This window comes from Mangifera indica, chromosome 4 (assembly GCF_011075055.1).
Source record: "Mangifera indica cultivar Alphonso chromosome 4, CATAS_Mindica_2.1, whole genome shotgun sequence".
Lineage (NCBI taxonomy): Eukaryota > Viridiplantae > Streptophyta > Magnoliopsida > Sapindales > Anacardiaceae > Mangifera > Mangifera indica.
In genome coordinates, this window is record NC_058140.1 from 3,295,927 (window position 1) to 3,310,050 (window position 14,124).

A 14,124-nucleotide genomic window follows, 5' to 3' on the forward strand; every position below is an offset into this window, starting at 1 on the left:
ATTCAAATATTAGTTTTAATGATAAAATAATATTTTTATTTATTTATAAAACATATATTATAGAGTTAATATTAATTACATTTACAAACAAAAGAAATTTCTTCCCTAATTAATTACTTATACTTTTATCTCCAATTAAAAAAAATCAAAACCAAAATCCAAATTATTCAAGATGGTCAAAATAGTGATGCCTAGGTATAATTTCCGTCAAATCACACTTCAAATGGTGTAATACCAATGTGATTTCAACTGAATTACACTATATATAGGGAGAGAGAAAGAGAATAATATTATATGTATTTATTTTTGAGGATACAAATTGAAACACATATAATATATCATCATATGATTAGTTATTATTTTATCCTCAATTCAAAATAATTAAATCACATTTAATGATATACATTAAGTTTGTACTATTTATATACTCAAAATAGATACGTATAATTATATATATATTAAAAATAAAAATATGTGTATTTATTTTTGAGATAATATGTCATCATGTAATTAAGTGACTTTAAATTAGAGATAAAATAACATCAAATCACATAATTTGATATCATCTATGTACATGAATTATATATCACGAGTAGGTATACATAATATTACTTATACATAGAGAGAGAAATAGTATTATTTGTATAACTTTATCTACTAATAATAACGTGTCATCATATGATTAGATAGTTAAAAATTTTATATATATATATATATATATATATATAGATAGAGAGAGAGAGAGAGAGAGAGAGAGAGGTGTGTATATGTGTATTTCAAATCCATTATTGATACAACCCATTATTAAATGTCTAAAACAGACGTATTCAAAGTTATGTATATTCAATAGTCCAATTAAATGTTTGATGACTTGTTCAAAGTTGAAATCCAAAATCAAATGATTTTACTTTGGATATTTCATAAGAAAATTATACTACCATATTAATCAGTTTTGATTTCGGGTAAATGGGTCCAGGTTTGAACAGCATAACAATCTTATCAACTTTTCAATCAGGACCCATTAAGCTTCAATAATAGCCTGCTCGTCACAATCACAAACCTTCAAATTCTACCGTTATGCTGCCATTGCCATAAACAATGTTCTTATTTTTATATTTTTCCTTTTTAATGTATAATATAAAGACCAGTAAATCTCTAGTCTAGAAATGGATTTAATTCAAACCGAATCTATGTTCTGTTCAGCTGGAATCCTCTCATCGTGTCACTATTGCTGCACTGAAAAAATGGTGCTTTGACAATTTTTCTTTTTGTTTTGATGATTTTTTTTTTTCTTTTGATGATTAAAAACGTCAAATTTGACCTTATGAAACCCTTCTGTTATCTATGAAACCCTTATGTTACCACTCAAGCAACTTTTCAAAGGCATAAAAACAAATCCCAGAAACCTCTCTCCCTTTCTTGATATCAAGCGGGCTTGTTTTACTTGTCGCAATGGCAAAGGAGATCAGATAATTGAGTTCTTAGATTGAAGTTGCACCTGCCTTCTACATTTCCTTTGGCTAGAACTTCAATTTCTTCGAGTTTGGAGACCATTACAGATGATGAGGAAAGTGGGGAATATGATGGTTGATGAAGACTTGTAAAGGAGAGGACGGACTTTTGTATTTGATCCGTTTGTTGCGTGAGGCTTCAACGCTTCCAAGTTAAACGGATGAAATACCTCAAAATTTTGAACTTGAAATTAACATTTCCAATTTCCAGTCTAATAATATTTGTAGATTTCATGTAGAACAAATTTTACATTAACACTAAAATATGGAAGAAAGTCAAAGTTATCGCTTTCGAATACCTATTAAGTATTTCATACATTATGTATCTTTTGAAAATTGTTTATCATTTTACATGGGGTCCGGTTTTTTTTTAAGTTTTAAGAAATAGAAAAACTATTTTTTTTTTCATAGATCTTTCGTTAACAATGTTATAATTTTGATATAAAAATATGATTATAATATAATTGAATGAAAAAATGTCTTTAGACCAAACTCTATATAGAAACGTGTAATTTATTTTATTAAATTTAATAATATTTTATATACAACAAATAAATATTAATAAATATAAATAAATTTATATGTATTTTAATGTGATTAGTACAACAAATATATGTTAATAAAAACGAATAAATTAATATATTTTTAGGTCATTAAATAATTTTAAACTAAAGATATTATTTATATTAGTTAATATTAAATATGTAATATAATTATTCTGACTTTAATATAAAGTTCTAAGTCAAAAGTTTGCTCAACTATGAATGACATTTAATGTCATTTTCCCTCCAACCTCCTTACACTTTCATTTTTTTCAACACCAGAATAAATAAATTAATTTATATTTGCTTTCTTCATTTTTATAAAGAGAAATTATTTTTGGGTTTACTAGATTTCAATGATTTTTTCCTGGGTTTACTTGTACTTGTTTTAAAGTACATATTTTCAAGAAATAACTCTATTGCCCAAATTAAAATAAAAAATCACACATTCTAACATCCTTTTTATTATAAGAGCAATATCATATATACTCACTTTAGATAGATAAATATTTATACACTCATACGCATATTATATAATTGGATATTATTTTATCCTTAATTTAAAATTACTTAATCACATAATAATATATATAAGTGTATACATATTTATATATCTAAAATAAGTACATATAATTTTATTGTTATTATAAATATTGATTAAAAATTCACAATTAATTATCAAACTTAACCAAAAAAAACAAAACAAAATTAAAGTTAATAATATTTATTTTAAATTATAGATAAAATAAATTATATGGACATTCAATCATATAATAATAAATAATCTAATTATAAATAAGAATTAAAAGATTTGGCGAACTTTAGATTAGATCAGTTCTTAAAATAAAGATTTTCCTTTAGAAACATGACCCTTTTAGTATTTAAATAAATTTGTCGTAAATAGTAATACTACAATAATTAAACCAAAAAGTAATATTATGTGTATTATTTTTTAAATATATAAATGAATACATATATAATTATATATTATTTTATTTATAATTCTAAATCACTTAATCATTTGATAATATATTTTTGTCTTTCTCTATAAATTTGTTGACAATTTTCACTAATGTATGGAAAAATGTCATTTTAAAACTCTTAGGTGAAAAAATGTCAAAGTGACAAACTTTGGATGAAAAAAAGGTGTTCAATCTCATAAAATTTGCGTTTAATATACTATTAAATTAAATTATTTCATAATCAACAAGTAACCCCCACCTGCTTATCAAATCTGCCACCAAAATTAGGTAAATTATAAGAATAATATTTCGTGTTAATAATGAGTTAAACATGATTTTATTAAATAATTTTAAATTAGAAATAAAATTTTTCTACGCGTAAACATTTTTGTTACTTATGTATTACTTCAACAGTAAAAAATAATAAATAATTAAATTTCATATTTTTAAAATCAACCTCAAAAGATTAATTAAATCCATGATATTAAATTATTACATAGGGAGGGACAAATCAGGATTGACTAGGCAATTTAAAATTAAAAGCGTGTATGGTCTGGCTTAGTGTGAATCGAAAGATTTTTCAAACCAAACTTTAAAAAGTAGTTTAAAAAAATTTTAAATCAAATCAAATCATTTTAGATTTCAAATCAAACTAAAAAAATACAATTTGTTTTATAATTTAAACTTATTAAAATTATTCACTTATAAGATTTACAATTTGAATTTATTAAAATTATTTATTAGTAAAGCGAAGTTAGTAAAAGAGAGTCAAATGTTTTGCGATTGTAAAGAGAGTTTCTCATGTCAGCTAGCTATTGAAATATATAAAATCACACGACCTAGTATGAATTTAATTTATATATTTTGTATATCTCAATTGTTTTTTCTAATTTATGAAATTTTATTAAATAATTGTTTATATATTATTTTGTATTATATGAATGGTGGAAAACATATGGATACAATACTCCCAATTTACAGAAGCTTGTAATTAAAATTTTTAGTCAAATTTTAACATCTTCAGGTTGTAAGTGTAATTAGAGTGTTTTTTAATGCATACATACTAAGAAAAGAAATATATTGGAACATCAACATGTAAATGATCTTATTTTTATTTATTATAACTTACAGTTGCAAAATAGGTAACACAATTGTTATTTATACCTTGTTGCATTTTTGAATATTTTTATTACGAGTATTTTATCATGTTTATTAATTATTTACAACTTTACATATGATTTTACCCTACTTAATAGCTATTGGTATATTGATGTTTAATATTTTAATTCTTTACTTCTTCTCATTTTAACTATTTAGGTTTTATTACAAGAAATCAAATTTTGATCCAATTAATTATGAAAGTATCGATATAACTGACTTCTAGATAGTGGACGAAGAAGAGAAGCCAAGTGAACTTAATGCAGATGAATTGGATCAAATGCTTTATAGAGAGGGATCTATTTCCATTAATAATGCTCCAATAATTTATGATTTTTCACATAATTTTCTAGGGAAAACTTTTTTTTGGTACTTATACAAATATTTACATACTTGCATAAATGATTGATTTTTAGGATGAAAAAATAAAATATTCAACTATAAATTTTGCAGATAATGCTATTGAAGAAGATGCTATAGAAACCGAACAAATGACGAAGGGTGCAACAAGAGCAATGACAAGATCTTTTACCATTAGTAATGATGATGAATGATTAATTACTCATTTATTAAACTTTATGTTAGACGAATTATATTTTTTTATATGTTTTGTTAAATGTTGAATTGAATATTATTTGTTCAATAATTTTTATGTTGGTTGGTTGATGTTATATTTTATTTAATGTATATATTAGATTTGTGTTTTATTCGGGTGGTCAATAATACATATGTTTGTTGAATTGGATTTTTTTTAATATATATGTTTTGTTTTGATATAAAGTTAATAGTTATTACTTATTAATTTAATGTTCAGTAGCATATATATTTTGTTAATTGTTAAAAGTATGCATAATATAAAATTTAGTATGTAAAACATATTTAATTAGATATAATTTTTTTAAGATATTACATAAAATTAGAATTTTGATCGAACCAACTGATCCAAATGATTTAACCAGTTTAACTAAAACTAATACTTAAAATGATTTTTATTTCGATCTGATTTTAAAACCCTAGGCTAAAATTTTTAGTTTAATGGACTTGGCTGGGGAATTATCCATATTGAGACTTGGAATTCCAGTAAGATTTGAATTTTGACCAAATAACATGGTACCATTAATCATCATCCTTGACCACAATACTAATGGTGTAGACCATTCCACTGCCAATCCAATCAACGATTTCTCTGGTTTATCTCATGTACGAATGTTTATGTCAAAAGACCTATTCCCACTAAAGATTTGGTTAATTTTCAAACTTTTATTTGTAAAATTTTAAAAATTTAAATAGTTATTCTTTTGTTAAAATTTTATATTAAGATTAAAGATAAAATTGTTATTTAATAAATAAATTTTAATTAAAATTTTATCTTATTTTTTTCTTTAGTTAAAAAATAATAATTTTTTTTTACCTAAAAGTTTGAAAAGTTATTTTTTTTTCTTAGTTTATTTTATTCTTCTCCTACAACCATTTCCATTTCTGTCATTAGTTGGCGTTTCTACCATTTTCTTCTCTCATTGATCTTCAGAGTTCGACAACTATTTTCGTCAAGTGAAAATGAATTATTTTTATCTGGCTAAAGATCGACATCAGACAATTCTAGAGATGTCGATCTTTGGTCGGATAAGGAGGAATCATCTTCGTCTAACAGAAGAGATAAAAACGACTTTGTTTGACGAAAATGGCCATCAAATCCCAAAGATTGATAGGAGAAGAAGACGGTGAGAAAGTCAGTCGATGGTTAGAATGGAGATCGTTGTTGAAGAAAAAAAAAATCAAAGGGAAAAGATAATTTTTCAAACTTTAGATAGAGAAAAATTATTAATTTTTTAAACTAAAGAAAAAAACGAAATAAAATTTTATTTTTTTATTAAATGGTAATTTTCTCTTCAACTTTAACAAAAAATTTTAATAAAATAATAAGTATTTGGGTTTTTAAAATTTTTTTGCCTTTTCACTCCACTCCTCAATTAGTCAATCTTCAATCCTTAATAAAAAGATGACCACATTCGTTTCATTCTCAAACCACTGCATCAGAAAAGTTATCCAAAGACTTGAAAACAAATCCCAGAAAACCTCTCTCCCTTTCCTTTCCTGAGGGCTTGTTTTACTCGTTGCAATGGGGAAGGAGATCAGATACTTGAGTTCTTGGATTAAAGTTGCACCTGCCTTCTACATTTTCCCAACTAGAACTTCAAATCCTCCAGTTTGGCGACAAGCACAGAGCAGGAAAGTGAGGAATGTGGTGATTGATGAAGACTTGTAAAAGAGAGGACTTGGTCTTGTATTTGATCCGTTTGGAAAATTATATGGAAAATACCTCTAACATGTCCAATTTCCAGTATAATAATGACTGTAGACTTCATTTAGAACAAATTTTACATTAACACTAAAATATGGAAGAAAGTCAAAGTTATTGTTCCGAAATACCGATTGAGTATTTCATACGTTGTGTATCTTTTGAAAATTATACATCATTCAACGTGGGGTTGGTTTTTTATGTTTTTGAATATTTCAGAAAATAGAAAGACTATTTTTCTTTTCTATCATAAATTCTTCGTTAATAGAGTTATATATTTTAAATTAAATAATTTTAAATTAAAAATATAATTAATTAATTAATTAATATTAGTTAGTATATATTATTTTTATTTCACGTAATGTAATTATTATTTCTGACTTTAATGTAAAGTTCAAAGTCAAAAGTTTGTTTAACTATGAAACGATATTTGCTGTCATTTTCCCTCCAATCCAACCTGCTTATACTTTCCATTTATTTTCAACACCAGAATAAATAAATTAATTTATATTTGCTTTCTTCATTTTTATAAAGAGAAATTATTTTTGGATTTACTAGATTTCAATGATTTTTTCCTGGGTTTACTTGTGTTTGTTTTAAAGTACATATTTTCAAGAGATAACTCTATTGCCCAAATTTAAAAAAAAAAAAAAAATCATACATACCAACATCCTTTTTATTTTAAATATTGAATAAAAGTTCACAATTAATTATGAAACTTAACCAAAAAAAAGACAGAACAAAACAAAATCAAAGTTAATGATATTAAATAATATTTATTCTGAGTTAAAAGATAAAATAAATAATGAAATTATCTAATTATATATTAATATATAAATTAATTATGTATAAAAATTGAAAGACTCGTCGAACCTTCAATTAGATCAATTCAAAAATAAAGATTTTCTTTTAGAGAAACGATTTTTTGGTATTTTAAGAATTTCATCTATAGATACTACAATAATTAAATTAAATCAAATCAAATCAGAAGTGACAAACTTTGGATGAGAAAGAGGTGTTCAATCTCATTAAAGTTGCATTTAATATACTATTAAATTAAATTATTCCATAATCAACAAGTAACCCCCACCTGTCTATCAAATCTGCCACCAAAATTAAGTAATTTATTAACAATATTATTTTTTGGTAACCAGACCTATCTATATTTATTAAACAGATAAACTCTAAATATAATAATTTATCTCATAAATCAAAATTTTATAAATATAACAAAACTCAAATTTTATTTTAAAAATTTTATTGTTTTACTAGTTTTATTAATTTTTATATTTTTATAAAGAATAATATTTTGTGTTAATAATGAATTAAAAATAAATTTATTAAATAAATTTGAATTAAAAATAAAATTATTTCACCGATAATAACAAGTAAACACTTTTATTATTTATTAATATATGTGATAGTATTCAATAATACGATATAATTAAATTTTATATTTTCAAAATCAATCCCAAAAAGTTAATTAAATCTGTCGTATTAAATTATTACCTAGGGGTAGACAAATGAGGATTGACTAGGCAAATGAAAGCTAAGAATGTGTTCGATCTGTTTAGTGTGAATCAAAAGATTTTTCAAAACAAACTTTAAAAAATTTTCAAACTAAACAAAAATTTACAAACATATAAAATATAAATATAATATACACGCAAAAAATAACAAAATAAATATTAAAAAATTACAAACTTAACTGTTTATTAAAAACTTTTTGACAAATATATATATATATATATATAAAAGTTTACGATTTGATTTGATTTAAAAAGTACCCGAATCACAATAAAAACTGATAACTGTTTTTCAAAAATTAATTCATTCAAACCAAACTATTTTTCAAACCAAATCAAACTAAATTATAATTTTTAAATAATTTAATCAAATTTTATAATTTGAATCGAATTATACACTATCATCAAAAGCCAAAGACCTTTGTCAATTTTATAATTTGAACCGAAATATCCTGTTTGACACATCGACTTACAAGCTAGTGTGAAATGGGAAATAAAAACAAAGAAAGCGATTCAATCACCTTACCGGGTTTACACTCATTTGACAGGGCCAAATAATTTATTTTACTGAAACACTTGACTTCTTCCCCAGCGAGTTTTGTACAGAGAATGGGACTTACCATCAATTGTGACTCCCAGAATCCACAACCAGGGAACTGATCGGAGGAATGACGTGAGTAGATAAAAGAAGAAAAAGAGTCGTGAACTTGCTTTACGAGCAAAATATGAGATTCCATAACTGACATGAATGAGTTGTATGTTATTTCGGATTGGCATCCTACCATAGTAGTTGTCGTTGCAAAGTCTTCCCTAATGGGAACCACAACTGTTATTGTCGACATTTGAAGGCTAACATGTGTGTCCGGTTTAGAAAGACAAACAAGCTGCCAAAGCATACCATCTGTCTGATTTTTAAGATGCAATGAGAACGATTTTCAACATGAATCTAAATGCAACTGTCTACCTAACAAAAATGGGGTTCCAGAGATGGAAACATGCGTATATTATTGAACTTCAATACAATATCATGACGACGACCAATATTGATATTGATCTAAATGTGCATCCACTAATTCGTATCTTTTAGATTAATATCCACCCATATAAAGAAATAATGCAAATAGAGTTGGTAAAAGTTCTACGTTGATTTGCTTGTTTTAATATAAAACAAGTCAAAACTGTCTGATAGAAGCTCAGATGAGTCAGATTTCATGGACAAACATGTATTTACAGCTTTACTGCAATGAAGAACAAACACATGCATAGAAAACAAAGTTTCAGTTCCATACTGCTCTGTAAAACTAAGACAATTTACATCTGGAAAGAAATTAAAAATGACAAAATTAAAGTACCCTGACCGATCCACCTAGAGCATTCTACTCACAAACAGAGAAATAATGAGGGTTTACCCTATCTTCATCGGTGTTAAGGCAATGCAGGATGCATTTGTTCTGTGACTGAAGCCAAACCCTGCATCAACCGAACGATTTCTACAGTGTCATCAAGATAATACTTGGCCTTGCTGGGTTTTCGACCGACTGTACATGCAAAAACTTCTGCCTTAGGGGCAATGGATGGCCCAGCCATGGAACTGATGATTACCTCAAACATATCTTCATCAGATCTGTCGTCCCCTATGCACAAAACAAAATCTGGTGACATTGCCTTTTCTTGCATGGTGGAAAGTAGACGTTTCGCTACGAGTCCCTTGCTTACACCCTGTACATATATAAATAAGAACATTAAGCTACCCGATTTTCCATAGAATATTACACATGATAAATAAAAATAGGTTACAAAAATAATGTGGAACAGAAAGTAACAGTACAGCTTGATCATGGGGTATGTGAATCAAACCTGTGGCTTAACCTCAACAAGATTCTGCCCACTCTTCACTGTAACTGGTTCATTGGCAAGCACGCTTTCAAGATGATCAAGAAGCTCCTTTGCTTGGCACGAACCAAAATCTGGATCGGCATCCTCATAACACCAGACAAGTGCAGTTTCCTTGTCTTCAATGGTGGACCCATCAGTTGTTTCAGTGTATAGCTTCATCACAGGTTCAGCTATCTGCTTCCAACTACAATCTGCTACTGGTATACAAGTCTCCCATTCTTCATCTTGACTCAACCTGAAACCACATAATTGTTGGTGTCAAATCTCATGTGGTAGTAGACATAAAAGTTGAAAATGGACAGCAGTTTTATCCAATTCACCTTAGAAAATAACCATGCTCTGCAGCTATTCCCAACTTATCACAAGGAGCAAACCATTCAGCAAGCGTCTTTCGACTTTTTGCACTAACAAGGAAAACCATGTTGTTCTTATCTCTACACAAACTATTTAGAATTTCAATAGTTTTGGAATTTGGGCTCTTATCAATTGTGCCCTGAGGCATCAATGTACCATCATAGTCCAGAAGAATAGCCCTGGTTGTAGTTCTCTTGTACGCTGACACTATGTGCTCCATTGATAGCTTCCTGAAGCTCTGATCAAGAGCCACAACTCTAAAGCTTAACCCAAACCCAATACCCCAGCACCTGCGGTGCTCATGTTCACAACATGTCCTCTCCAAATCTTGTAGGAAACTGCGTGCCCAATATCCAACATCATGGGTACTAACATATCTGTAATGTTTCTCATGCCTGAGCTGTTTTTCTTGGTCTTGCATCTCCAAGGCACAATCCATTGCATCTGCCACTGCATCAATATTCCATGGATTCACACGAATTGCTCCACTCAAGGATGGAGAGCAGCCAATAAATTCAGATACAACCAACATACTCTTCTTTGAGGCAGATGGTTCCAAACCCAATACCTTATCCAATATCTCATTTCCTTGCCGACTTATTATGTACTCATATGGTATCAGATTCATGCCATCCCTAACTGCAGTTACCAAACAACATTCTGCAACAACATAATACGCAATTCTCTCGTAAAACTTAAGTGGTTGATCTACCAATAAAACAGGATCATATCCAGGTTTTCCAAAAGTTTCATTTATCCTTTCCACCGTTGAGTATGTCTCTGCCTGTACCTCTTTGACATCTTTTCCTCTGCCCCTGGCAGGATTTGCTATCTGCACCAGCACTACCTTTCCCTGCCACTCAGGATGTTGCACAAGCAACTGTTCCATTGCCAATAACTTCAGACTTATACCCTTAAAAATGTCCATATCATCCACTCCAAGCAACATTATTCTTCCCTGATCACGAAACTGCTTGATAAGCTCAGCAACTTTAGCCTCAGTTTCAGGAAGGCTCAAAACCGACTGAAGCTGGCCCATGTGAATGCCCACTGGAAGAATCTTGATACTGACAGTCCTACCATAATATTCAAGGCCTATATAACCTCTCTTGGATTCATAGGTAAGACCAAGCATTCGACTACAACAAGACAAGAAATGTCGAGCATAATCAAAAGTATGGAACCCAATTAAATCCGAATTCAAAAGGGCTCGCAAAAGTTCTTCCCTGATTGGCAATGTCTTGTAAATCTCTGACGAAGGGAATGGGCTATGCAGAAAAAACCCAAGCTTCACCCTATTGAATCTCTTCCTCAAGAAAGTCGGTAACACCATTAGATGATAATCATGGATCCACACAAAATCATCTTCCGGGTTAATCACCTCCATTATCCTATCAGCAAAAATCTTATTTGATGAAACATATGCTTGCCATAATGACCGATTAAACCTGCCACCAAGGTCTGGTGATAAAGGTAGCATGTAATGAAACAAAGGCCATAATTGTTGCTTACAAAACCCATGATAGTACCGGCTAAAAAGATCTTGTGGGAGAAAAACTGGGATGCATTTAAAGGTCTCCAAAAGTATTTGTGACACCTCTTCTTGTTCATTCATTTGAATCTCTTCCTTCAAACATCCAACATATATCACTTCAATATTATCATCTCCTAATCCATCTTTCAATTGGAGAAGAAGCGAATTCTCATCCAAACTGAAAATCCAGCCTTTGCAACCCTTTCCACTATCCGATTTTCGTTGTGCCCTAATAGGCAACTGATTGGCCACAATTATGATTCTTTCTCGTTGATTTGACGATGATGATGGGTCAGAGCATACAGTCTCAGAAAGATCATCATCGATGTCGGACAAGATTCCGGCTACCGTCATAACTCGCGGAATTCGCCGGCTCATTCTGCCAAAAGATGGAGACTCGCCAGAGGCAAGCTCCAACAGATTAGAATAAGATCTTGACACCATTTTCTTGGTTTTCCAAAACAAACCTAATCAAACACTAATTTCACTATGCAAAAATAGACCAAATTAAACTCCCATTAAAAAGAAAACTTTCAGAATAACAATCTATCCTATCCAGCTAACTCAACAACAAGATGAACAGTACTAAGACAAGTGAAAACATAAAGAGGAAAATTCAAGTGTTGGGGTCCAGAGTCCTATGACTACAATTTAAAGCAAGAGATGCAAAGAACAAACTGAAAGATAAGCAAAGATGAAATGAATGAAACAAACCAGCGGTGGATAAGCTTAGTAGAAGTTTCTTGCTATCCTGATAAAAAGAGAATTGGAATAGAATAGATTCAATATTACTAACACCTCAGAAATATACTGCAACCAAATAAAAATTTTCCACTAGACATTGTCAAATGTGCAACTAACTATTCAGAATTGATAATTCAAGTAAACAGTTAGCAACACCAAACAGGAAAATTATAACAAAAATCATAAACAGTTTATCAAGTTACCAGCTTTTCACTCTCTCTTTTGAATCTCACCAAAAACTCAACGACCCACATAAAATAAAGATTGTATCTACCAGGATTTATTTAAAAAAAAAGGACAAAAAGGAATTAGCTTTCTCAAGCTATCTCTTTCGGTGATCTCAAATACTCTTATCAACAGTACAAACAGCTCTGAAAATGTAAAAATATGATCTGATTTTCACCCTTACTATGGAAATATAATAAAATGCATTAAATGAACGTATCCCAGGATTATCATACCTTGTAATTTATTAATGTGATAATATTTTATATTTATATAAATATTAACTAAATAAATAATTGTTAATTTTTTTATTTTTATTTAAACCGTTGAATTGGTTCGGGACAAATCTAACGGACGTGATTTGAGGTGAAACATACACTAGAGGTGTACGGTGTTATGTCATTGGTTATTATCCGTTGTATATCGGTGAGTTAATCATGTGGCTTTAGGTGGGACCCACAAAGAGGTCTCTGTCGGAACTTAGCTGTCTCATGAGACATTCCACGTGGCTGTCAATTATTCGCTTTTCAGAAGTTTACATTTGTGCTACCTAGCGATTTACCTTAGCTTCGTTGACAGCGAAGATATAGAGCTCCCGTTACGTGTCACAGTTTGACCGGTTTATCCGAAATTTATCGGCTCCCGATAAAGAAAAATTTATTCCCTTTTTTTCCTAATATTTATACTCAATTTAAATTAAATTTTACCCCAAATCTGCAAATCATGAATTAATTCTGTTATTTTGTTATTTTAAATGCTCAAATATATTTTTAAAATATAAATTATTAGATTTTACAATAACAAGGAGGTCTGGAAATTCAGATAAATCGGGTGTCACTGTATCGGCCAACACAGAGAAAAATATCGGGGCGATACAATACAACTGGTTTTTTATTGGAGTTGGAGCCTCTTCACCAACAACAGCTGGATGTCACATTGACTTATCGTCCACGTCATCTTTTGGGGCCCACAAACTTGGCCAATTGGATTGATATTTAAATTAATTAAACAAAGCTACATGATTAAAGTGGATAAGCACGGCACAGATTAAGTGGAACACCACGTGGAGGCTGTTTGTAGAAGCACGTGTCTCATGCATGTTTCTGTTTTTACTTGGTTTTTGAATTTGTGAAGAAAACGACGGAAGAAACTCGAAAACGACAACAGCTGAGCCGGCAGCGGGCACAAGGCATGCACAGTTCCCACTGAGAGAAAAGAGATAAGGTTTTTTATTATAATTTCTTTTTTAATTATTTGGTGGGTCCCCTGAGGCTCTGTGAAAATTAATAGCTGTATCCCACGTGGATGATGGCTTATGAATTTTCTGATCCAACGATTGGGGTTGCACCGGAGCGCTTGCATAGATTTAGATA

At 29.3% G+C, this 14,124-nt stretch overlaps 1 protein-coding gene across 2 annotated transcripts; it reads right to left on the bottom strand.

The window, feature by feature from the left end:
* Positions 1-9,124: 9,124 nt before the first annotated feature.
* On the bottom strand, positions 9,125-12,900 carry LOC123213945 (alpha,alpha-trehalose-phosphate synthase [UDP-forming] 6-like). 2 transcript variants are annotated; one of them, XM_044633588.1, is made up of 4 exons: positions 12,730-12,900; positions 10,215-12,161; positions 9,856-10,129; positions 9,125-9,717 (listed from the first exon to the last, which is right to left on the bottom strand). In XM_044633588.1, exons 2-4 carry the CDS (start codon positions 12,158-12,160, stop codon positions 9,424-9,426), a joined length of 2,514 nt encoding a protein of 837 aa, XP_044489523.1. In that variant the 5' UTR covers position 12,161; positions 12,730-12,900; the 3' UTR covers positions 9,125-9,423. The 2 variants fall into 2 exon arrangements, with proteins under 2 accessions (XP_044489523.1, XP_044489522.1); XM_044633587.1 differs by lacking the exon at positions 12,730-12,900 and having other exon boundaries at positions 10,215-12,714.
* Positions 12,901-14,124: the final 1,224 nt, after the last annotated feature.